At 44.7% G+C, this 23,234-nt stretch overlaps 2 protein-coding genes across 2 annotated transcripts; one reads left to right on the forward strand and one right to left on the reverse strand.

Annotated features, from left to right (window-relative positions):
- The first annotated feature begins 4,997 nt into the window (after positions 1–4,997).
- On the forward strand, positions 4,998–5,957 carry LOC146591329 (olfactory receptor 52B2-like). The gene has a single exon (XM_085313070.1). The coding sequence runs from the start codon at positions 4,998–5,000 to the stop codon at positions 5,955–5,957; it is 960 nt and encodes a 319-aa protein (XP_085169196.1).
- A 15,114-nt stretch (positions 5,958–21,071) lies between these two features.
- On the reverse strand, positions 21,072–22,667 carry LOC146591330 (olfactory receptor 51Q1-like). Its single transcript, XM_085313059.1, has 2 exons — positions 22,590–22,667; positions 21,072–22,082 (listed from the first exon to the last, which is right to left on the reverse strand). The coding sequence occupies exons 1-2, from the start codon at positions 22,665–22,667 to the stop codon at positions 21,072–21,074; spliced, it is 1,089 nt and encodes a 362-aa protein (XP_085169185.1).
- Positions 22,668–23,234: the final 567 nt, after the last annotated feature.

The following is a 23,234-nucleotide window of genomic DNA, read 5'->3' on the forward strand; positions in this document are numbered from 1 at the left end:
TATTTTTCACTTTCCTGTAGTTTTTGAATTCTCTTTGACCTGAATAATGTGATAAGGAGCATGATGTGGTCAGCAGAGAGACACTCAGCACAGCTAGGAAAGGAAAACATGCCCCAGGCCGGGACCAGCTGTGCCAAGGCTCCTCTGCTGTGCAGCTGCACCCGYGGATGCTGAGCCTGAGAACTGTCTGCATCTCCCCTGCCAACGCCCTGGAGAAGGAGAGGGACAGGCAGCGAGCACGGAAAACAAGAGGGCAGGACTGAAGAGGTAAAAGGGTGCCGATGGCTATTTCTGTGGCAGGAGCTGGGGATCAGCCCCTCCTGCCTGGCACTGTTCGAGCGCATAAGGACGCTTTGCTGAGTGAATGTATTTTTGTTTTCTGATTTGAAAAGCAGCCGTTGCAAAACCTGGAGAGGCAGCTGTGGTGCAGGCCTGGGATGCTGGAGGGAGGAGTAAGGACCAGTGTAGGACTGAGCCTGTGGAGGTGACTGGGTGCTTAATAGGCGGTGGCTGCGAAATAGCCCTGTGAAACGTGCCTCTCACATAGCAGACTCCTTGCAGGACTGTGTGTGCCAGTGGGCACGCTGGGTCTAACCCGCTGTGATAAAGCCAATTCACTGCGATGGATTTAGCCTCCAGCAATGGTTGACAAGCTGCTCTTGGTCTTGGCTCAGCCTTTTCCTCTCTCAAGAAGCTGGTCTCAGCCTTGACCACAGGAATACAGTTTGTCGCAAGGGGTGGTGAGCACAGACCCTTTGAGGTCTCCATGCAGCAGCCATRGCCTGAGGAGAGTGGTATCACCACCAAATCGAGCGTTTATAAATTTTCCCAGCAGTTAAAGCTGCTGATGTTGCTTCAAGATTGTGCTGCTGTAAAGTGCCCTCTCCTTTTGGCCATGCTCAAAGAGTCCAATCACAAGAGGTGCTGTTGAAGTCCTGCACAGCTGAACACATGCACAGAGCCTATGCAGTCTGGGAGTTGCCAGAGGTCTGTGTTTCCTTGCACTTTGTGCAGTGGGAGCATAAGGATCGTTGTGCTTGCAGGACAACCTGAACCTTCACTGCTTTGCACATCCTCCTCTCTTTTCCTTGACCACGGAGGCAGCTGGGTTGCTAAACCACAGCTATCTAACTTATGAGCAAGCTTATATCTTCATCCCTGAAAGCTGGGCTTTTTTAAACGTATATGGGCACCTGAAGGCATGGGTGATAGCAYCTCTAAAAAGAGATGCTACCTCTGTCTTCAGTGTGCCAGCACACAGACAAAACTGGCCCTGGCTTTGCAGCTCCTGAGAGACTTACCCCAACAGTCACCCCTCCCCATTGCCAAGAGCCATGGGGTGTGATCTCCAGTCCTGCAACTCATCACGTTGTGACATTAAAGCCCAGCAACTCCCATGCTGAGTCACGCGAAGCTGAAGAGACCAGAATTTTGCACCTTGGTTGAACACTGCATCTCAGGGTTTTGCTGGAGAGGAGTTCATGTCCAAGAGGGTAACTTGGTTTCTGGTGGGCTCCTCAATCTCTGTTTCCAAGTTTGTTCCCACCTCTCCCAGTGCCAGTGGCCGCACTCACATCACCACGTGTGCCAGGACTGCTCAGAGACACAGCCTTGTCTGTCCTGCTAATGACAACCACCCTCCAAAACAGGGGAAGTCCTGGCCAGGGCCACCTCCTGTGCCTGGGGATCATTTGAGAGGCTACTGTCTGGCCAGGACTAAAACACCAGAAAATGTCCCAATTTATTAGTACAGATGACTGAGCCTCTGTGCCCACCCATACTCCCTGCACTGGTTAATTCAATGACAAAGACTCAGATCATGGATGATTCCTGGAAGACATCTCCAGCCAGGTCAGAAGCATGAACATCATATGTCCAGAGTTACCATAGGTAGCATCAATCATGCTTTATTTTTTATTTATTTTTTTTTTGGTACCTCAAGCAGTGAAGCTGCTGCAGGATGGACCAAGCTGTTCTTGCTACTTCCTGGATATCAGCACCAGCACCATGTTCTGGCCCAGTTGGACATCGCATCTTATTTAGCATGACAATCCTATATACCTGTAACCCTACATAAGCTTCAGCATGGTGGGATTTTTCTTTTGGGAGTTTTATGTGCATTGAGGACTGAGCTCCAGGATTGCTCTTGTGAAATTATTCTTGTTCATGGTCACAAATGCCATGTTTCTCTAGGTGTGGGTGTGCTCCTGAGCCCGTGACATGCATAGCTGCCTCTGCCTGAAGGCTCATTTGCACTGAAATGATTCATCTTGCAGAGAGTAGCTCATACAGAATAGCACATTTCTAAGCATATGTATACATATATATGGGTGAGATTTCTGATGGAGGACAGCATRCTTCTCCTGCGGAATGAAGGACTGAGCCGACGGATCAAGGGCAGTGTCCTGCCACTGATTTGGGGGGGGGGGTGCTCCTTGCCTCCAGATTCTTCCTCCAACCTCCTCTACCTACCCGCACAGGAGCACAACCCATGGATTGCTTCTCTCACTGCTACAGGGAAACATTTCCAAATTCCTCCTGCTGCATTGATCACTGAGTCTGCGATGCATCATGCTGACAAATCTATTCAAAACATGTATTGCTATTTATACATACGTGGCTAAGATTTTTTGCAAAAGTGACTATTTGAGTTAAGCTTCTAAATCTGGATGCTTAGCACTTTTGAAAAGTCAGACCACTTATTTAGGACTCAGCGTGTCTGTTGTTTTCAGAGGTTGATTGTGTGTTGCCACATCCTGCAGCTACATCACGTCAGTCCAAGCAGGGCCCTCAGGACAGAAMTGTGTGAATATAATTGCGTGAGTGGTGGGGAGGGAGCCAGGGCACATGCAGAGCTGGGYGCTGGGGATCCGTGAACATGACTGCACGTGGCACCATTGCTTGTAATATCAGCGTTGTGGGGGTGACTGGAAAAGCAGGGAGGGATGAGACCCCAGGGAACATCTAACAGGCTGAAGGACGCTTGCAGAGCCACTGACCATGGCACAGTGCCATCCCCACGGCCCTCCGGGATCCTCGAGACACTGTACAAATGCATCCGCCTCCCTGGCTCTGGCATCCTGGAGCACAGCCGGGGATCCTCATCTCTGTTAGGACCAAGGTGATGGTGAGTTGTTTGCGTTGTGTGTTTGGGGTCGGTGCTGTTCAGCCACATGACTCTACGTGCAGCCGGGGACAGATCTCTGCGATGACCAGACTCCTACTCAGAGGTGCCAGTTTCCTAACAGCTATCAGGTAAAGTTGCTTCCCAGGGCTCCCTGCCTTGMAGACCTGCAAGACCAGCCATGGTTTGAGGACTCTGCCACACAGCTGGGATTACTCATTTTTGAAAGCAAGGGTTGCTGAGTTAAGCATGATGTGGTAGCACAATTTGGATGGTAAATCAAAGCAATCCCTGTATAGACAGACCCTCAGCCAGAGCCCACAGCTGGGCATGGCCAGGAATCACTGTAGGGATACAAATTCATAAGTTACAGCTTTTAGCTTAAGGTAGGCTGMAAATATTTTAAGAGAAGAAGAATCCAAGAGTGCTCAGAGGTAGCTGTAGCAGATGCATCCTTAGTGCTGTGTTTGCACTGATGTGTTTGTGTGCCGGTGGTTAGACTGTGGAGGAAGGGCTCCACTGCTGAGACTCCTCTGGCATGAAGCTCCTCTCTGTGCTGAGACTCCCCCCTACAGGCTCAATGGGACCCTTGTTTGCTTGCAGTTTGACATCTGAAGTCAGGCAAATCACTGGCTTTCAGTATAACAGCACAGAATTTATATGCTATGAGTGTTAATAATATCTTATGACTGTTAATACAACACACATTTTTATTTCGTGCAGTATTTATACTGACTTAATTAATTTACAAAATTAGATGCTTTACTACTGTCACTATTTTTTAAAGACTTCTCTGTTGTATTTTGTATCTCTGAAGCAGATTTCCTGGACTTTCTTGAATTGGGATATTTTAGACCTGAAATGGCATCTCCCCTCTCCCACTTGAAGGTGAACTGAGATCCACCTCTGCCTTTAAAAATRCAGTTGTTTTTTCCTAAGTGACTGTTCTGGTGTGCAGCAATCTCACAGTTTTGTTTTTAAGTACTTGCATTGCTTTCTCAAGTAGGAGTAAATCCTACTTTGGGTTTTGATACCAAGAGCTGAATGTTACTGCAGAGGCTGGTGAAAGAACTGTCATCCCATATTAATTTGTGTGAGTCTGGCTCTGACTCAGTCTCCGATGGTCTTTGGACCCTGTCCAGGGCAGCACTGCAAGCCCTTTCCTTGGCTGGTGGAGGAACTCCATTTCACACAGGTTTTCTCATGGCCCAGAGGACTCTGCAACTGCCCATTCAAATTTTATTTTTGGTAGAGTTTGATTGATAAAGAGGTGCAAAACAAGCAGCAGTTTTTCAGTCCCAAAGCCAAAAGGAAAGAGAATTTTGGAGACAGGGATGAGAGGGCAGTCAACTTCAGATYTGGAGACAATTTTGTTCTCTAACTTAGTGTGAGTTCAGGTGTCTTAAAACTCTCTATTATTCCCTCTGCAGTTTTTGATATCAGAGAATATCTCATGCATCGCTGAAACAACTTGACCTTTCCTCTCTCTTCTTGCCTGGCTCCCTCCTTTCTCCACTCTGAACTCAYAGTACATCCATTTAATGTGTTTTTTGCACAATGAGAACTGATTCTGTCTCCATTGATCCAGGTCTAAGTGGAAATGCTTGGAAGAAAAACGTGCTTATATCATGTTAAAATCAAGTGAAGAGACAATTTGGACAGCTGCCTTTTTCACATCATAGGATGAGAAGAACATGTTGCAATACTTTGCAACCCATGAGCCTACATAATTCAGGATCATACTTCTGGCTGTGGCCATTAGCAGATTAGAGAAGGTAATRCAAGGCATTTGGTATCAGACAGTGATGGAATAGCTTTAGTATGTAAAATAAAGTTGYGCAGTGTTTTCTGTCTTTGTTTTCAGGCAAAAATTATGCCGCCATTCAACTTCACCAGCTTGGCTCCAGCAACATTCATCCTGGCTGGCATCCCTGGCATGGAGAAGTCATATAACTGGATCTCCATCCTGTTCTGCTCCATGTATCTTGCAGCCCTGCTAGGAAACAGTGTCCTGTTGTTTGTCATAAGGACAGAGCGAAGCCTCCACAAGCCCGTGTACCTTTTCCTGTCCCTGCTGGCCGTTGCTGACCTAATGCTGTCTACCACGACAGTGCCCAAGGTGCTGGCTCTATTCTGGTTCAACGCTAGGGAAATTTCCTTCGGTGCCTGCCTTACCCAGATGTTCTTTCTGCATTTCAGCTTCTCTGCAGAGTCTGTGGTCCTGGTGGCCATGGCCTTCGATCGGTACGTAGCCATCTGCTATCCCTTGCAGTACACAGCTGTGCTTACACAATCAACCATCATGAAAACTGGGCTGGTGGCTGTCATGAGAAGTTTCTGCATTATTTTCCCCTGTATATTTCTTCTGAAAAGGCTGCCGTTCTGTGGGCACAACATCATCCAGCACACCTACTGCGAGCACATGGGCATAGCCCGGCTGGCCTGTGCTGACATCTCCSTCAACATCTTGTATGGCCTAGCAGTGCCTTTCGCAGTGATAGTGTTAGACGTAGTACTAATTGGTGTCTCTTATATCCTGATACTTCTGGCATTATTCAGACTCCCTTCTAGGACTGCCTGTCGCAAGGCTTTTGGCACCTGTGGCTCTCATGTCTGTGTTATATTACTTTTTTACATTCCTGCATTTTTCACTGTTTTAACACATCGCTTTGGTCACACGATTCCCCATCATGTCCACATCCTGCTGGCCAACCTGTAYGTACTCGTCCCCCCACTGCTGAACCCCATCGTGTATGGTGTGCGGACGAGGCAGATAAAAGAGAAGGTTGTAAAAGTGTTCAGCCACTCCGCAAATCATTTTCTGAGTGAATGAGAGGGAGATATCACTATCAGAAAATGATGAATATCTTAGCAGGACAAATCTTCTCTTAAATCTGCAACCACAGTTGAATGCAGAACACCTAAGATCCCCCCGTTACCCTCCCCAACAGTCCATAGTAAAATTAAGACAAAAAAACAAAATCAGACTCTTTGAAGGACTGGAAAAAGTGGATGATCAAGGAAATGAGATTGCATCCCGATTAGAGTCATTTGTGGGAAATTCCGTATGAAATGGAGACTGACTGCTTTCACGTTAGTGCAGCAACGAGGCTTCCATCTCAGTCTTTTTCTCTGGTGTCAGATGAAAAGATATGTAATGAACTAGTTCCTCTGAATTGCAAGTGTGTTACAGGAATTGCTTCTTTATTAAAATTCATAGAATTAAAAAAAATCTTCAAAAGAAATAAAACAGAAATAAAAGTAAGTGTTGTAGATTAGTACGTATGAGGTCCTTTCCTTAACTATTTGACTACACTTTGAGTAAATGCACAGATAAAAAACTATTCCAWAAAGAATGCCTGAAATTTTTCTTCTTTAATAAGACAAATTAAAACAGAGGAGGGGGGATGTTTTAGGTCATACAACACAGCAGTACTTTTGGCTCCAGACAGGCTCTGTGCTAGGAAACTCTCACTGTTCAGAGTGCTGCATAGGGGCACGGTAAAGCTGCCCCCGTGAGAGAGAGAATAGCCCAGCAAAGCCACCAAGGCAGCAGACAGCCTCCCTCTGGCTAAAAACAGCTTGAAAACGTCACTCCAATACCGGACGCTTTCCAGATGTTTGTTTCTATCCAGATTTGTTTGCTGACTACAAATCTCCACCAGTGCCCRGGGAGCTCTGTGCTGAGTGTTCACCCTGGGACAAAGCCGTCAGACCTGGGAGCCGGCTGAGGTCTCAGTACAGCAGCAAAGCTATCTGCCTCCAACGAACAAATCAGAATCACAGAATGGTTGAGGTTGGAAGGACCTCTGGAGATCATCTAGTCCAACCCCCGTCCTCAAGCAGGGTCACCTAGAGCGTGGTAGACAGGGTTGTATCCAGGCAGGCTTTGAATATCTGCAGAGAAGGAGACTCCACCACCTCTCTGGGCAACCTGGTCCAGTGCTCTGTCACCCCTGCAAGAAAGAAGTTTTTCTCATATTCAGGTGGAACTTTCTGTGTTTCACTTTGTGTTTGTTGCCTAGTGTCCTGTTCCTTGGCACCGCTAAGAAGAGGCTGGCTCCATTCCCTTGACACCYTCCCTTCAGGTATTTGTAGATATCGATAACATCTCCCCTTAGTCTTCTCTTCTCTAGGAYAAACAGGCYGAGCTCCTGCAGCCTTTCCTCCTAAAAACACATGGATCACTCTTTTCTAAATCCACCTCATTTTCACTCCATAAATAATAGAATTAAAGACAGGAGGAGTGAAGATGTAGAGACAGGTGAGCAGAATGTGAACATGATGAAGAATGCAGTGGCTAAAAGCTAGAACAGTGCTTTTAAAATGATGGCATGTAAGACATCAGTGTTTGTATATGACACAGATGTGGGAGCCGCATGTATTTAGAGCCATGTGCCAGGCAGTCTGGAGAGGGAGGTCAAAGACAGCACTGAGGTCTGCACATAGGACACAGTCGTAGGTGCAGAATYTAGCCACTCTGGACACTGCATGTGAGGCTGGCACAGCCTGGCAGGTTATGTGCTCGTCACTGCTTTGACATATGGCACTGTGGCTGCAGTAGGGCAGCCTTCGTGGGAGGATGATGAGTGGAAGAGCCCTGGAGGAAGACAGCAAGCCTGATTTTGCTTATCACTGAGTGTGTCAGCRCATTTGTGCATCTCAGCATGTTGCAAATGTGTCCATCAAATGCCATAGCCAACAGAATAGGTGACTCCATGGCAGAGACAAAATGGATGGAGAACACATGAGTGAGCCAGGTCCCCTGTGAAATTTTGTTGGAACTGAAACAAAAAAAAAATGCTCTAGGCTTTTGATATCACTGGTGTATTCTCAAGCCCACATATCTTTTCCTATCTGCTGGTCACCACAGACATAGTACTGTCCTCCACYGTGCCAATGACAGTCAGCACACAGGAAGAGATTCATGGGCTCGTGGGCCTGGTGTCCTCCATGATAAGGAGCCCAGTGCACCCTTTCCCATCATTGCCCTGATGTACCTCAAAAAATGGGATAGAAATCCATGTGTGAGACTCCTCCAGGCCTGGGATGACAACCAAGAAGAGGAATTCAGGTGTGAGGCCTCTGWGCCACAGCTGACATGATGCATTGGGAACCTTTTTAGCTTTCACTACAAATGAAGGGCAARGGAAAAAAAGACAAATCTGTTTTTGGAGAAATCTATAGTAACAGAGCTGGGTTCTGCCCAGTCTGCCTTACACCACAACGATGCCTCCTATGGCAGCTGGTTGGGCAAGTCTCTGAGATACTGCTTCTACTTTCTGAGGAAAATCCCCAAATAGCTGGATGTGCGTTGTCCCTTGGCCTGCTGTGAGACATTCTGCAGGAAAAATAGCCTTAACAATCCCAACAGAGTCACTTCGCATCTATCCATGGGAGACCAAGGGCAATATCCAGGTCTTTTAATGCTCTGGAGTTTCTCTGACATAGGCAGTGTGGAAGCAGGCTTAGCTTACTGTGAACTACAGCTGAATGTGGGAAAAATACAGATCCCTCCACTCTGAAAATTCAAGGGASGATTCAGCCTGACTCTGAGTGTGACTCTGGCAGATGTCGTTGCCAGGCTGCTCTCCATCAGCTTTGAAAAGTCCTGGAGAACTGGAGAGGTGCTTGAGGACTGGAAGAAAGCCAGTGTCACTCCAGTCTTCAAGAAGGGTAAGAAGGAGGATCCAGGCAACTATAGGCYGGTCAGCCTCACCTCCATCCCCGGAAATAATAGAATCATAGAATCAGTAAGSTTGGAAGGGACCTCTGGAGATCATCTAGTCCAACCTCCCTGCTCAACCAGGGTCACCTAGAGCATGGTAGACAGGGTTGCATCCAGGCAGGCCTTGAAGATCTCCAGAGAAGGAGACTCCACAACCTCTCTGGGCAACCTGGTCCAGTGCTCCGTCACTCTCACAGGGAAGAAATTCCCCCTCACGGTCAGGCAGAACTTCCTGTGTTTCAGTTTTTGCCCATTGCCTCTTGTCCTGTCACACGGGACAACTGAAAAGTGTTTAGCCCCATCCCCCTGACATCCTCCCTTGGATATTTGTACACATTGATAAGATCCCCCCTTCAGTCTTCTCTTCCCCAGGCTAAACAGGCCCAGCGCTCACAGCTGTTCCYCATAGGGAAGATGCTTCTTGTCCACCAGCACTCCCAGGTCCTTCTCTGCAGAGCTGCTCTCCACAAGGTCAGGCCCCAGCTTGTCCTGGTGCCTGGGGTTATTTTTGCCTAGGTGCAGGACTCTGCACTTGCCCTTGTTGAACCTCAGGAGGTTCCTCTCTGCCCAACTCTCCAGCCTGTCCAGGTCTCTCTGAATGGCAGCACAGCCCTCAGCTGTATCAGCCACTCCTCCCAGCCACTTGTCCCGGGGACAAACTCTTTTCAGTTGCCTCGTGTGACAGGACAAGAGGCAACGGGCACAAACTGAAACACAGGAAGTTCCACCTGAATGTGAGGGGGAATTTCTTCCCTGTGAGAGTGATGGAGCATTGGACCAGGTTGCCCAGAGAGGTTGTGGAGTCTCCTTGTCTGGAGATCTTCAAGGCCTGCCTGGATGCAACTCTGTCTACCATGCTCTAGGTGACCCTGGTTGAGCAGGGAGGTTGGACTAGATGATCTCCAGAGGTCCCTTCCAACCTTACTGATTCTATGATTCTACGATTCTACAATTCTGTGACTTGGACCTGACAAAGGCTGTGCTTTCCAGCAGACTAAATGTGCTGTAAAAGCCTAGGCTGAGGGTAACCCTGATGGCTTTGGGACAGCCCGGTGAGCGGGCATATGGGCCCTTTCCTTCAGAAAGGCTTAACTAAGAAGCCTGGGAACCTTTGGTGAAAAGTATTAAAGAAAGATCATTTTAAAGTTCCTGTAATGAGGGATGCTCATATTTCCCAGTCCTTCCTGGTTTGAATAGGAAATCTTTTAGGAAAATATTTCAATTACTGTCTGGTATCCTCCACCCTGGGAACTGGAAACATCCCATGAGTCTGCTGAGGGCTTTGATAGTGAGCTGGTGGATGAAAAAATAGTATATATGTATGAGAGCAGTGGCCACCTCCATTATTTTGTCTCCCATCTTAGAGGCAGTGATGAGCATCTCCAGAGTGTGTCTGCCAGGCTGAACCCAGAGGCATGGCTGACTGACAACACCTCATTACTTGGATTCCTCACTTCTCTTACTCTGACCAGACACAGCATTTCAGCCACCAAGGCTTTTAATGCACCTTTACTGAAGCTACCATTAATTTAATGGAAACTGAGTATGTTTAAACACTCAACAGGACAGATCCTTGTCTAAGATGGTTAACATCAATATTTTTGCCTCTTTCAGCAAGATTTCCAGCTCCCTGATAATAGAGGCATGAAAGGTAGCCAGCTTCCAAATATTACTGGGTTTGGTGCAGTCTGCTCCAGAGGTTACAGATGGCATGGTTTAGACCAGCAGCAGGAGCAGGTGCGGCTGAGCAGCCCTTCCCTTCTGCATGAGCTGGATTGTGCTTCTCCAGGTAGAGCAGAGAAGGTTACCAATCTCCAGACTCACCCTGCCCTTGCATATCCCCTTCCAGCCAACAAAAAAACATCCTAGCTGCAGCAACAGGTAGCAGCTGAGAAGGCAAATCTCATTGTGTTTACTTAAGCCTATGAGTCTGTTGCATCAACAATCATAGACAGTGGGTTTTTTTTTAAATACTGAGATCTTTGCATAAGGTAATATTTGGTTGCAGAATTAAATCTCAGACAGGATCATTGGTCGCTGTCTAGATGTAGACAGGAGTCTCTGCTACAAGAGTCCTTTCAACCTCTTCAGCTGGATCAAGGGAGACTCCTCAAACCCTTCTTTTCACTGAACTCATATCCACCTTACCTTTTGTGCTATGTGACTACTCCCATGCATCCATTGCTATTGATTATCTTAAAATGCATACAAAACATCTCATGCCTATTATGTTTACAGGATCAGTTTCTACTGACTATTTACAAGTGTCTTATCTGTGGACAATTTGGTCAATTCTACAGCAGAAACTGTAGAATTACTGCCTGGGTAAGTCTCCAGGATGGCCAGGATGTTAATCAAACTAGTGAAGCATGCACACAGTGCTTGTCATATGGTCAAGGCCCAAGAAGGACCTGACTGGGGGAATCTTTGGGGCTGCCCAGAATTCCTACCTGGGCAATTCCTGTAATAACATTAGTCCAATGTTTTGTTCTGAAGGCGGTTAGGAGTTCAGTCAGTCACCTTATCTGGGTTCATCTTTTCATGTACACAACCCTGATACCATATACTTGCAACTCAAACCCCGTAGCTCTAGCCACAGGCCATGTGTTTCAGTTGCTTAAGTAATCTCAGTTCTGTTGCCTTCAGTGACTCTCTAAGGGAATTCATGGCAAGCGAAAGGCTAAGTCTGAGTTTTTGGTCATAAGCAGAGATTTGGTGGCACAGAAGTATGTGGTTTTTCAGCTGAAATCTGACCTGACGAGAGGTCGTTAATGAATTAAGCCCAGCTCAGTGTCCGCACTGTTTGGTAATACCTGAGGTCTGTGCCCTGGTCTCTGTGAGAGCCTTGTGCCGAGGGGCCTCACGTGCACAAGAAACAAACCTCGGTCTCCAGCACCGGCACGCACAAGCAGTCTGGTTTGGTAAGTGGCACATCCCCAGCTCTGCTGAGAATGTGCCAGCAGCATTTTACTGGCCTCAAATCRCCTTCCCCATCCCAGCAAACAACGTCTGAGTATCAAAGAGCCCTCCTGAAGCCTGTGACTTGCCAGCCTGCTGTCCAGGATACCCGGGCAGGGCTGTTCACTAGCTGGTGGGGATGTCTGCAGGCTTCTCCTGCAAGTCCCAGCTGGGATGCAGGGCCAGCAGGGAGCAGCAGGACATTAAGCTCAGAGCTGGAGCGAAACCAGCCTCCCGTGCCTGTAATACTGCTTGCTCGCCTCCATCCCCCCTTTCCATGCACGTGGGCAGCACAGCCAAGGCCCAGCTCTGCTCCTGCTGAGTTCAGTAGCAAACCTCCTGCTGGTGTCTSTGGACCAGCGATGCCTGTCACAGCCCTTGACCAGGGTACAGGGGTCACAGAATGAGGATGCAAAATACATCTGTGCACCAAAGCCCCATTTTTAGGTTTAGTGACATATATGATAAACTGGGAAGATGACACAGAGACTGCACTGGGACAAGACACGAACCACATGTGCACAAGATTGTTCTAAAAACCTCTTTTGTCCTGCTACTAGATGTCATTCCTTTAGTGAGATGTTAACACTAACCTTCCCAGAAGCACTGAACTTAGTCGTTCTGAGACAACAGTACACCTGATGGTTGTGGTGTGCTATCTTTGACACCAGACCTTCCCTTACCTTTTTGTCAATCACAGTGTATATATATATTATATATTTATATGCAGAATGTCATATGAAAAGTGAATATTTATAACTCACTAAATTAACACTGCACAATCCATAACTTTAATTTGAAATTTGTAATTATCACAGGCTTAAGTACCCATGAAAAATGTGTTTGTCTGAAGAAGCTGACACAGCAGTGTCCTTCCAGTATTGATTATGATGCAGTAAGAATAATTCATTCTGCCATTCTTAGTCTCCTTGTAATACACAAGCCTGATTGATTGTGCAAAGTGTGCTACAAATCAGAAATTTGATAACTGGCAGCTGCTGGTTAGTTCAAAAAGGAAGCTGACAGTCTGTAGCTAAGGCTACGGTCTTCATTGCCTGCAAGGGAGCTATTTCATTTTGTCACATGAGCATCTTCCACTGCATGGAAACCACAGAAATATTTCATGCCACCTTTCAGCCCCTGCTGCTGCTGATTCTGTGAAATGAGGAAGAAAAATGATATGCAGCTCCCTGAACCTCCCTATCCCCTTGATGAGCTGCGGGTGGAGGGAGGCCATCTGGAGCTGCTTGTGACTGTCACTGTCAAGACTTCCAAGGAAAGCTTGGTCAGAAACATGTCAGTATTCAGTTTTGACAGATGAGACTGTATTCTGGATCTCTTTAGAATATTTATTCTTGCATAATGCTGTCTCCTTGGCTGACCTAAAGAACTGGAAATTGCTCAAGGAATTGCAGTTAGGGTCGGAAAAGGGAAAGGGAGACCATAAGTATAAAATATTCATACAATTCAGACATGGCCTGGAAGTGCATGAGCATGGACAGGAGGCTGAGGATGGGAACATGAGTTGGTGAGAGCCCTGTTGTTCAGAAAGCTGTAACCAGCTCTTAGATCCTGTTGCTACTCTGCCTGTGCAGGTCAGCACGGTGGTATGTGTGAGGTTATGTTACGAATGATGGACTAGACTGGACATGCAGGACTGCATCCATTCAAGCTCAGGTCAGGAGCAGAAACTCAGTGAATGTGGGCTACTAAAACTGCAGTCCCCTCTGGGGTGTCCAGGATGAGGTATAGCTCACGGGATTATGAAGTGTTGATGGAAAGCCATGACCAACAGCCTGTTTCACTGACATGGGAGGAATACTGGTCCTAGAGGGAGCAAGTGCTGACCAACATCACCTCAAAGAGATGTAGCCTTCATTAACGGCTGGGCAGATACTAAACCCTATTCTGGATTTAGAGGTATTGCTTACATATGGTCTAGACAGAGTGTCCCATTCTGCATATTTATTTGATTTTCAAATCACACATTTAGGGCATTTTCTTCCAATGTTCTTGCCAATGCCTTCTGGCAACTGGAATCACTTATGATCAATTTTTGCTAATATTAGTTTCCTATTAGTAAAGACATGATATTTATTGCAGTCACACAATAAGCCAAAGATTCCTTCTTTATTTGAGAATACTGATATTAATTTTTTACCGGCATCTGTGAGGCATAAACTATTGATTTTAGTTTCAGCAGTACAAAGGCAGCTGTGGACAATTTAGTTTTGTGTTCACAGTTACAGTACCTCCTAGAATTTGCTCCTATCAACTCCTTCAGTTCCTCCTGTTTACTTGTGTCTTGGCAGTCTTTTATCAACAATACTTTCTTGGATTATGTTCAAATTCTCTGTATAGTTGGCTTCTCCAGAAACCCTTTTGTGTCTGTGTCTTGGAGAAAGAAAATGTTGCTTCGACCTTACTGGGACCTAGTTGCACACTTAACATTTTTTTCCTGTTATTACTCACATTAAATTGCATTTGTATTATTTATCTAAACTTACTCATGACTAATGTGTAGTTATTTGCTATAATGTTAACATTATCAGTTTGTTCTTCCCTGTTGCGGGGGTTTCCTTTTATGTGGTATTTGGGGGAAGCAATGATACTACTGAACTACTACTACTTCATTATACTTTTCTCTCTCCTATAGTAAAATGTCCCAGTCTCTTTTTGGATGCCTTGGCAAGTCTGAATTTTTGCTGTAGGTTTTTTTGGTTTTCTCTTCTTTCTTTTTTCTTCCTTCCTTCCTTCCTTTCTTTTTTTTTCAGGAGTCTCATACAATAACCAACAGTGACAACCTTTTTCCAAAGAAACCGAAGTCTGTAGATATTCTCCATGAGGGTGTGAACCAGAGGAGAATAGTGTCTACCAGATCTGTGTAGCATGGACAAACTGGTCATCAGGATGCAATAAATCAGGACAACACAGGTATGAGAGATGCATGTGCAGGGCCTTGAGGTGATCTTCCTTGGAGGCAATGTTCATCATGGTCTTAAAGATGATGACATAAGACAGGATGATAGACAGCAAGTCTGGCCCACATGTGGCCAGGACAACAAATGAATATTGTTGATAGTGGTGCCTGCGCTTGGCAGCTGGATTAAACTGGGATGCAGGCTGGAGAAGTGAGCAGTRCATGGGATTTGCAGAAAGGTGACCTTTTCAGAAAAAGAGCAATGGCATCATTAGTGCTACACTCTTCACTGTGAGCCCCAGCATCATGGAGCCTGTCCTTGGGTTGGTCAGGACAGATGTGTATTGCAGGGGGTTGTAGATGGCCATGAAGATGTGGGGTTTAGCTCTGGTATTCCTTCTAAATAAAAGAAAAAAGGCATAAATAAGCTGACAAAAGACCACAAACACAGCTAATGCAGATTGACTTAGGTCCTCAGAAGTCTATGAAAGCACCTCAAATCTTAGCTGTTGAGGAGCTGTTAAACTGCACCTGTTCAACTGGACAGATCTTGCTCCACTGCACAGAAATGTTTTTTTTCTGAAAAGCTTCCACAGAGCTATGAATAGTCAGAGAGAAGTTGAGAAACCATCTAAATCTAGTTGTTGCTCTGCCTTAAGCTTGATCTATTATAATGAAAAGTACCCGTAAAATGTTTTTTAGAACCTGATATCTTTCTTCTTAGCTGGTGCAGATCTTGACCTTCTATGTCTTACTATGAATCCCAGATTTCAACAAATAATTTTAAAAAAGAACTGCCTCTGTTCCAAACCCGATAAAATCTCACTTGGCTCCTAACCTTGCAAAATTGCATGAAGATGATCCAGCACAGACACAAAAGCTACCAGAGAGAATTAAATTAGTGCTACAATACTCAGCAAATTGTACATTTACAACATTGTCACCAGTTCCTCCAGAAATCAGAGAGAATGCCTCTGTCCAGAGAGGGGCAGCTGAATTTCTTTATGCCAGAAATCACTGAATTCATGTCATTTTGAAGTAAAATATATATATATATATAAAAAACTTTTCAAATTTTGATTTACATTAATCTGAATTACTAATTTGAGTTTAATTACTACTAAGAATTTTGTATGTGTCTCGTCTTTATTCAATGAACAAAATTGTCCTTGCATTTGTGAGTCAGATCTGTCCTGCTTCTTTAGAGAAGAGTAAAGGAATAATTTTCCTGAATGGCTGGAGAACTGAGTAAACAGTAGCTCATTGATCAATAAAACCATTTCTGATAAATTCAGCTGGTGAATCTGAGGCAGCCTAATAACTAGCACACACAGCTGTGTCACTGACCAAGCAGTCTCTGCAGAAATGCTCAGGAGGAATTATTACCTACATTTTCAGAATGAAAGAAGTGTGTGCACAGCCTACCAATGTCTCATCAGCAAGACCCCACTGAGCCTCTGTTCATGGAACAATGTTATGAAATGTCACTAGGGTCCTTGAGTCACCAAGGGCTTTGCACTGCTCCAGCAAAATAATGCAAACTCGGTTCCATCTCAACTTTATTAATCACTTGAACTAATGGAAGGTAAAACTTAGGTGAAGTCAAACCCTGGGCTTTAATTTGAGACTCTGTTGACACTTCAAAAAAATGTCAATCCTGGCTCACTCAAAGCAAGTGCATAGCACTATGCATGGGTGAGTAATCTTTTCAGACTCCTGCTAAACTGGAACTAGTCCTGAGCTAGCAATAAGACAAGTTAGATTCTGTTTCTAATTAGTTCATAATTACCTTCTGTGGTAGCTGGGAGTCCAGAAGCAAAAGGGCAAGATCTTGTGTTACACCAGTGTTAGGTAGCCAGGCTCAGGTAATAAGGGAGACTCCAGACCATCTCCCCATCCTTGGAGCAAAGGGAGTACAAAAACTTTGTGGGAGGGGAGGATTGGGTCTATGGCACAGTGAACGTGGGCAGAGATGTCCAMTGAAATCAGAAAGGGAGAAAATTGCAGAGGGATCAGGCAAGGACCATGAAGGTCTGCAAACTGCTGCAGACATCTCTAGAGCATGCAGAAGACAGCAGCTTTTGCCTGTGGCTGGAGCAGTCATCCACACACAGCTCCTGGGGTTCACAGACTCATCAGGGGGTTGCAGCTGATCAAGGCTGGTYGGGGACGTGGCCAAAAAGGAAGACACAGGAGATGAGAACGTGTGGGTGTGAATGTAAGATAAAAAGTGACTACTGGGGCAAAAAAGTAGCACAATACAAATACACGATACAAGTGTTCAGAACCTTGAGGTATTATTCAAGGGATGCAATATTTAATAAGAAACGATTAGAAAACTAATGGAAAAAAAAGACAGTGCATACCTCAAATGTGTTCAGATCTGGAGAGGAATGTCTCTGCCTGAAAACTTGCCTTTTCGTCCATGTGCACAAACCTAGCTACCAATGAGAGAAGTTGCCTAGTATATGAGTTAATCTATTGCAAAAGAAGCTTTCCTGATTTTGCAAAGGCTGAATATACAATGCAATCTCAGCAGCAGTCTGAGTGTGCTTCAATAGAACATAATTTGCCATAGTTTGAAATGTCTGTTCTTCAAAGAGTTGTCCACTTCTTTGTATGCAAGTAAGAGTGCGATCTGATTCACATCTGTGCTTCTGGGCTCAGTTCTTTGTGTTCATGCTCACAACCTCAGCTGCACAATATCAAAGTATAATCTTGAGGCCATCCAGCTTACTGTGTGCTAAAGGAGACTGAAAAGGTCAGGCTGTCTTTTGATGTGCTATATAGAACATGAATTTCATACATGTAGTTACTGGCAAAAATATTGCAATTTTCAGGACCTGATACCTGATAGAGGGACATTTAGCCCTTAGGTTTCTAAGCAAGCCCTTGACACAAAGAATGCTGGAGAAATTAATTGCAAAGAAGATAATCWAGATAATCATATATTGTTTAATTATTAAGTGTTGGTAGAGAAAGTGTAATATACTTGGTTATCTGCTTTTAATTGCAGTTGGAATGGTGGCACAGAAATGCAAAAATTGGAGCTCATTGTTCAAGCACATGGTGCGTGTGTGGCTCTGGAGAGGCACAGTGCTCTCAGGGACTGCTCTTGAACATTAATGCAGCAGTCTTGCACAAATTCAACACAGCCGCCACTGCAAATATGGATACCTACTGCAGACTGCTGGCTGCAAGTGGATGGAACCAACTAAGGAGCGAGATCCAATGACCCAAATGTTGGGGAAATACTTTTGTTAGTGCCTGTACTATTTAGTCRATTTGAGATTGGCACAAATGGTCCAAACTGTGCAGGCTGCCGCCTRTGGCTGCTGGCCTCAGCGCTTGTGGCTCCTGGAGCATTTCAGCTGTACAAAAGATCTGAATGATTTAGGTCATTACCATAACAAGCTGTCGGATCTGGATCCATAGGAAAGATTAATAGAAAGGTGAAGCTGCAACTGCTCTCTGTGGTCCTGTGCTTTTGGAGAGACAGACCACCCCGATGTGCAGCACTGCTCAGGGGCACTGGTGCTTGGACTTTCTCGTCCTGAAGGCTCTGAACATTTCCCCATGAAAATAAGCTATTCTTCTTTCCACGAACCATGTGCTAGTATAAGCTGACGCTGGGATGTAAAGGGACTCTGAGGTCTGCAGGGACACGTTTTCCCCACTATTTCAGGAATCTGGGACATTGCATATGCCAAAACCAAAGCAACAACTGATTGATCATCATAAGAACTAGATTAGAGACTGTAGGTCATGGACATAAGTCCCAAAGTGCTTATAAAGAGCACATTTGTGCACTCTGCAAACAGTTTACCTCTGCAGTTTCTGAGATAGGCGGTAGGTCCAAGTGTCATTTGAAGTGTATTAAATGATTCAAGAAAAAAAAATTTTATTTATGATGGTGTAATTTCATATTGCTAAAAGTAAAATCAAATATTTCGGGCTACTTAAAACAATGTTTTCAGGGTTCTTGTTTTCAAAAAATAAACCCAAGCAAGTTTCTTGTCAAACTGCTTTGCTTTGTACTTTGTTAAATGATTAAATTCACCTCTGCAAAATGAAAAGCCATTTTTTCCTTCAGCTCTATTACCTATTGGGATGGGTAACAACACTTTTCACTTTTTACTCCCTTTTTTCCCTTTTTTTTAATGTAGCTTATTTACACTGTGTAAAGGAAAGACATAAAACTTGGTACTACAAAATCACATGAGTCAACATCTTGGGTAACAAAAAGAGAAATTTGTTCCACTGAGCAGGAGAAAATAATGTGCAACAGATATCAATTTCCTCAGTAGTGTGTCATTCTGAATTTTTAAGTGCAGCCTCTCAGGTAATGTAATAGAAGTAAATAAACAAATAGGCTTTAGCTCCAGGAATCATACAGGAAATATTGTTTAATAACTTACTACTCACAGTCATCTTCTCTTGTCATATTCTCATTGTATTTACATTGATTTGATGTTTGAGGCAGCTGTATTATTTCACATCTCCCAGTATTTAAGAGTTTAAAATAGTGATAAAATGTACATTAAAACTGAATGGCCTCTGCAGTATATAAACAAATAGAGATAAGACTATTRCCTAATGGCTGAGTCTAAAGATCAGGAGAGGTTTGAGGCCGGTTAAACACACGCATTTACTGAAAGCACATTTAGCTCTGTAACTGCAAAGCAGCGCTGCGGTCTAGATGCCTCAGGGCGCAGGATGGTCGCTGCTGGGAGGCAAGTGCCTGTCAGGCTGTTGGCCCTTGCACACCCTTGCATGCCGCTGTGCCAAGGTTGTGTGCTGCGCAGCATGGACTGCAAAGGCCACCCGCTCCTCCAGCACATGTGAAACCCAAAGGCACTCGCCCAGCTTCCCAAATGCTCTTGCTGAACCCTACACAATGAGACTGGTGGTGTTCCTGATTTATCCTGGCCTGGAGCTGATACCAGCTCTGCCCAGCCACAGGCTTTCAACGCTTTACCATGGCTGCCTGGTTAAGTTCAGGGCATYGCAAAAGATTTTATTTCTCTGCATGATGAACTCTGTATAAATCCTAGTTGCTCACCACTTACCCACCTGGACTTGAGCAACACAAAGCTATTGACTTAACAGGCTGTGTCGTAGATGAGTAATAACATAGTAATAATTCTTCCTACTAACACGTGTGTCAGACACATGGAAGCAGGAAGGGTAGATGGGGTGAACTTTGCTGAAGGAGAACGATGGCACATCTGCATGGCTGTGTGTCATCGCCATCATAGCATCACAGTTTGAAAGCATTTACTGTGCACAGTTAAGGAAAGCCATTAGTGACCGTTCTTTTAGGAAGTGTTGGGTTGGTGCTAACATGATGACAGCAGGATGCGTGATCCATCCATTTGGCTGTTCTCCTGTTACGTAGGTTACACAGACCCTGTTTGCCTGGCAAGACTTCCTACAAGGTCTCCAGTGTCCCCCTCCGGTTATTTGTGAAGTCTGGCCATTTAGCGCACAACTCCCCTTTAACCACCTGTTATTCAGGCATTCATCATGATTCTGTACATTTTTTTTTCACTTCTCACATTGTTGTGTCCAGCCATTTCTTGTGTCCAGTCATTTTCCATGTCCTGTTCAGTTACAGTAATCTCAGAGCAGGTGAAAGACAGCAGCCCAGAAATTTGCCTAAAGCCCTAACACTTTCCACTATCCATGGATTTCTAATTATGCTTAGTGAAGGGATTGTTGATAAAGTTGAAAATTAACCAGATAATTTACCTTTGTGCMTTGTCTATCTAGCACGATGGAATGGTATTTGGTAGACTTGAGCATCCAATATTAAAACAGATTGGGCACATGTTCATTCAAACCCCTTGCATTCACCCACATTTCAGTGAGGTACAAAGGTGYTTGATCCTTGTGCATTGTTTGACTTCCTAAAGGGTGAGTGAAAGGCTGCTTACATGATGAATGAAAACAATGTGACTAATCATATACTGATTTTTTTTCCTAGACTGAAGTTTAATTCTTCAGTATAGTGCTCATTACAAATACTTGAGAAAGCTATGTTACAACCACAATGGCCGGAAGAAAAAAAAAATGTGCATATTTATGTTTTTCTAGGGCATGAACTCCTTCTGTGGGCAGCACAAATATACCCCATGGAGTAGAGAAAAACATACGATAAATCCCAATTCAAGGACGGAATAAGAGAGTAAGGACTGTGATATAATTTTACACAGTTAATGTATCCAATATAAATATTTCCGAATTGTTTCTATCTTCACCCATAAGAATATGTTCAAACGATGTATATGCCATAATGAGTTCATCCCACTTGTCTGTGGTGAGCTGTTAGTGAAGATCCTTTATATTCGGTGTTGGCACAGGGAGAGGACCCTGCTTGGGGTGAGGACCCTGAGGACACCCCTGCGGATCTGTTTAGCTTTTATGCTGTAGATGATGGGGTTCAGCACAGGGGGGACCATCAGGTAGATGTTGGCCATGAGGATGTGAACAAGAGGGGAARCATGTTTGCCAAAACGGTGAACCATGGACAAGCCAACCATGGGGATGTACAGTACTAGGACTGCCAGGATGTGGGGCAAGCAGTTGTTGAAAACCTTGAGACGCTCCTCTGGGGATGCAATGCTCACAACTGCCTTAGCAATCAGCATATATGACAAAACTATTAGCAATGGATCTAATAACACCACGAGAATGACCACCACTAAACTATACATGCTATTGAATGTGACATCTGCACATACCAGCTTGATCATGTCCTGGTGCAGACAGTAGGAGTGGGAGAGCACATGGGACCGGCAGAAGGGCAACCTTCTCAGCAGGAAGAGGGACGGGAGCACCCCTAAGAGACATCTGCACATGACAGCCAGCCCGATCTTGGCTATCCTGGCGCTGGTGAGGATGGAGGCATATCTCAGCGGGTAGCAGATGGCCACATAGCGATCAAAGGCCATGGCCAGAAGCACTGAAGACTCCATGAAAGAGAATGAATGAACAAAATAGCCCTGAGCAAAACAAGCATCAAAACTGATTTCCCTGTGGTTGGCCCAGAAAACACCCATCACAGTCGGCATTGTAGACAGAGACAGCCCCAAATCCGTGATGGCCAGCATGGAGAGGAAACTGTACATGGGCTCGTGGAGGCTTGGGTCGGTCCCGATGACAAAGAGGATTGTGCAATTCCCCACCAGTGCCACAACGTAAATACAAGTGAAAGGGATGGAGAGCCAGATGTGGGCAGCCTCCAGCCCCGGGATGCTCATCAGAAAGAATGAATGACAGGAGGAGTTGGAGCTGTTGGAAGACCACACGATGGACTTGGGAGTATGTATATTTAAAACAGAAAGAAAAACCTTTGAAAAATAAGGGTACTGCTCACAAACCAGAAAACACACATATGCATATTTATGCAGGCAAATGCTATCACTTTATAAATCACCTGGGTTCATAGCAGTGGTTAATTAATGTGCTGCTGATTATTTTTCCCTCTTAATTGATGACTATGGGGTAAAATATCCAGTAATGAGGGATAGTCTTAGACCAAAGCATAAAGGAGTTTGGAAATTTATCACCTACATCAATATATTAGAAGTTCCCCCAAATAATGTTTTTTTTAAAAAAAATATTATTGATTTAGAGTCATAAATTATGATTAAATTGTATATATTTATTTCACACTGAATTAGGCTTTTTAAATCCCTGTGATCCAGATTTCTTCCTAGCAGCTGAATTCCAGTACTCAGAATGTAACTTGTAAATATGACTGGTTATCTGACAAAACCTGTAATTGTTCATCTAGTAAAAAAGAAATGAATAATGATTTGTGAAAATTTAAAGTATGGAAGTAGTGCAGATTTCACCTTAAGTGTCAGCACCGGAGAACTCCCAGAGGAAGAGAAATGCAGGACTGCAGCTTGGGGCAATGCGGGCTCCCTCATCTACGCGGTGGGAAGGGCCGGGATAGGCAGCTGGTGCTTGTGTGCCAGACGGCACTGGAGAGGCAAGGCTTGCTGCCTAATCTCTTCGGAGTGGGAGACCCTTGAGCAACTGCGCAACAGCAAAGTCACTGCTACGAATTAGAGATCCCTCTGGGAACTGAAGCTCCAAAACTTCAAGAAGAGCACCGACATCAAACAGGAAATAAGATCAAATCTTTCAGAGCTGTATCAAAGGAGAGAGTTTTTTTTCTTGTACTAAGGGGAAAAAAGTCTCTTACTGAAGGATTTATTTAGTTTAGACTATTTGATGGAGAAAATAAAAGCCAAATTGATGTAAAAATTGTCCATCTGTCTCCATGTGGTGGACACACATGGCCTTTCAATAGAGCCCACAAGCACAATGTGACCCACTGATAGGAAACTGAAGGTTCTCAGAAATTGAACTGAAATAAAACACTATTAGTCTGAAAAATCTGAAAAAAAGAGAAAACATTGACAAAAATCTTCATTTTTGGAACTGTAAAACTAAGAACAGAATTTCTACCGAGATGTGTATTTTGCCTGAAG

This window comes from Rhea americana, unplaced genomic scaffold, assembly GCF_003343005.1.
Source record: "Rhea americana isolate MKP2758 unplaced genomic scaffold, rheAme1 scaffold_376, whole genome shotgun sequence".
NCBI lineage: Eukaryota > Metazoa > Chordata > Aves > Rheiformes > Rheidae > Rhea > Rhea americana.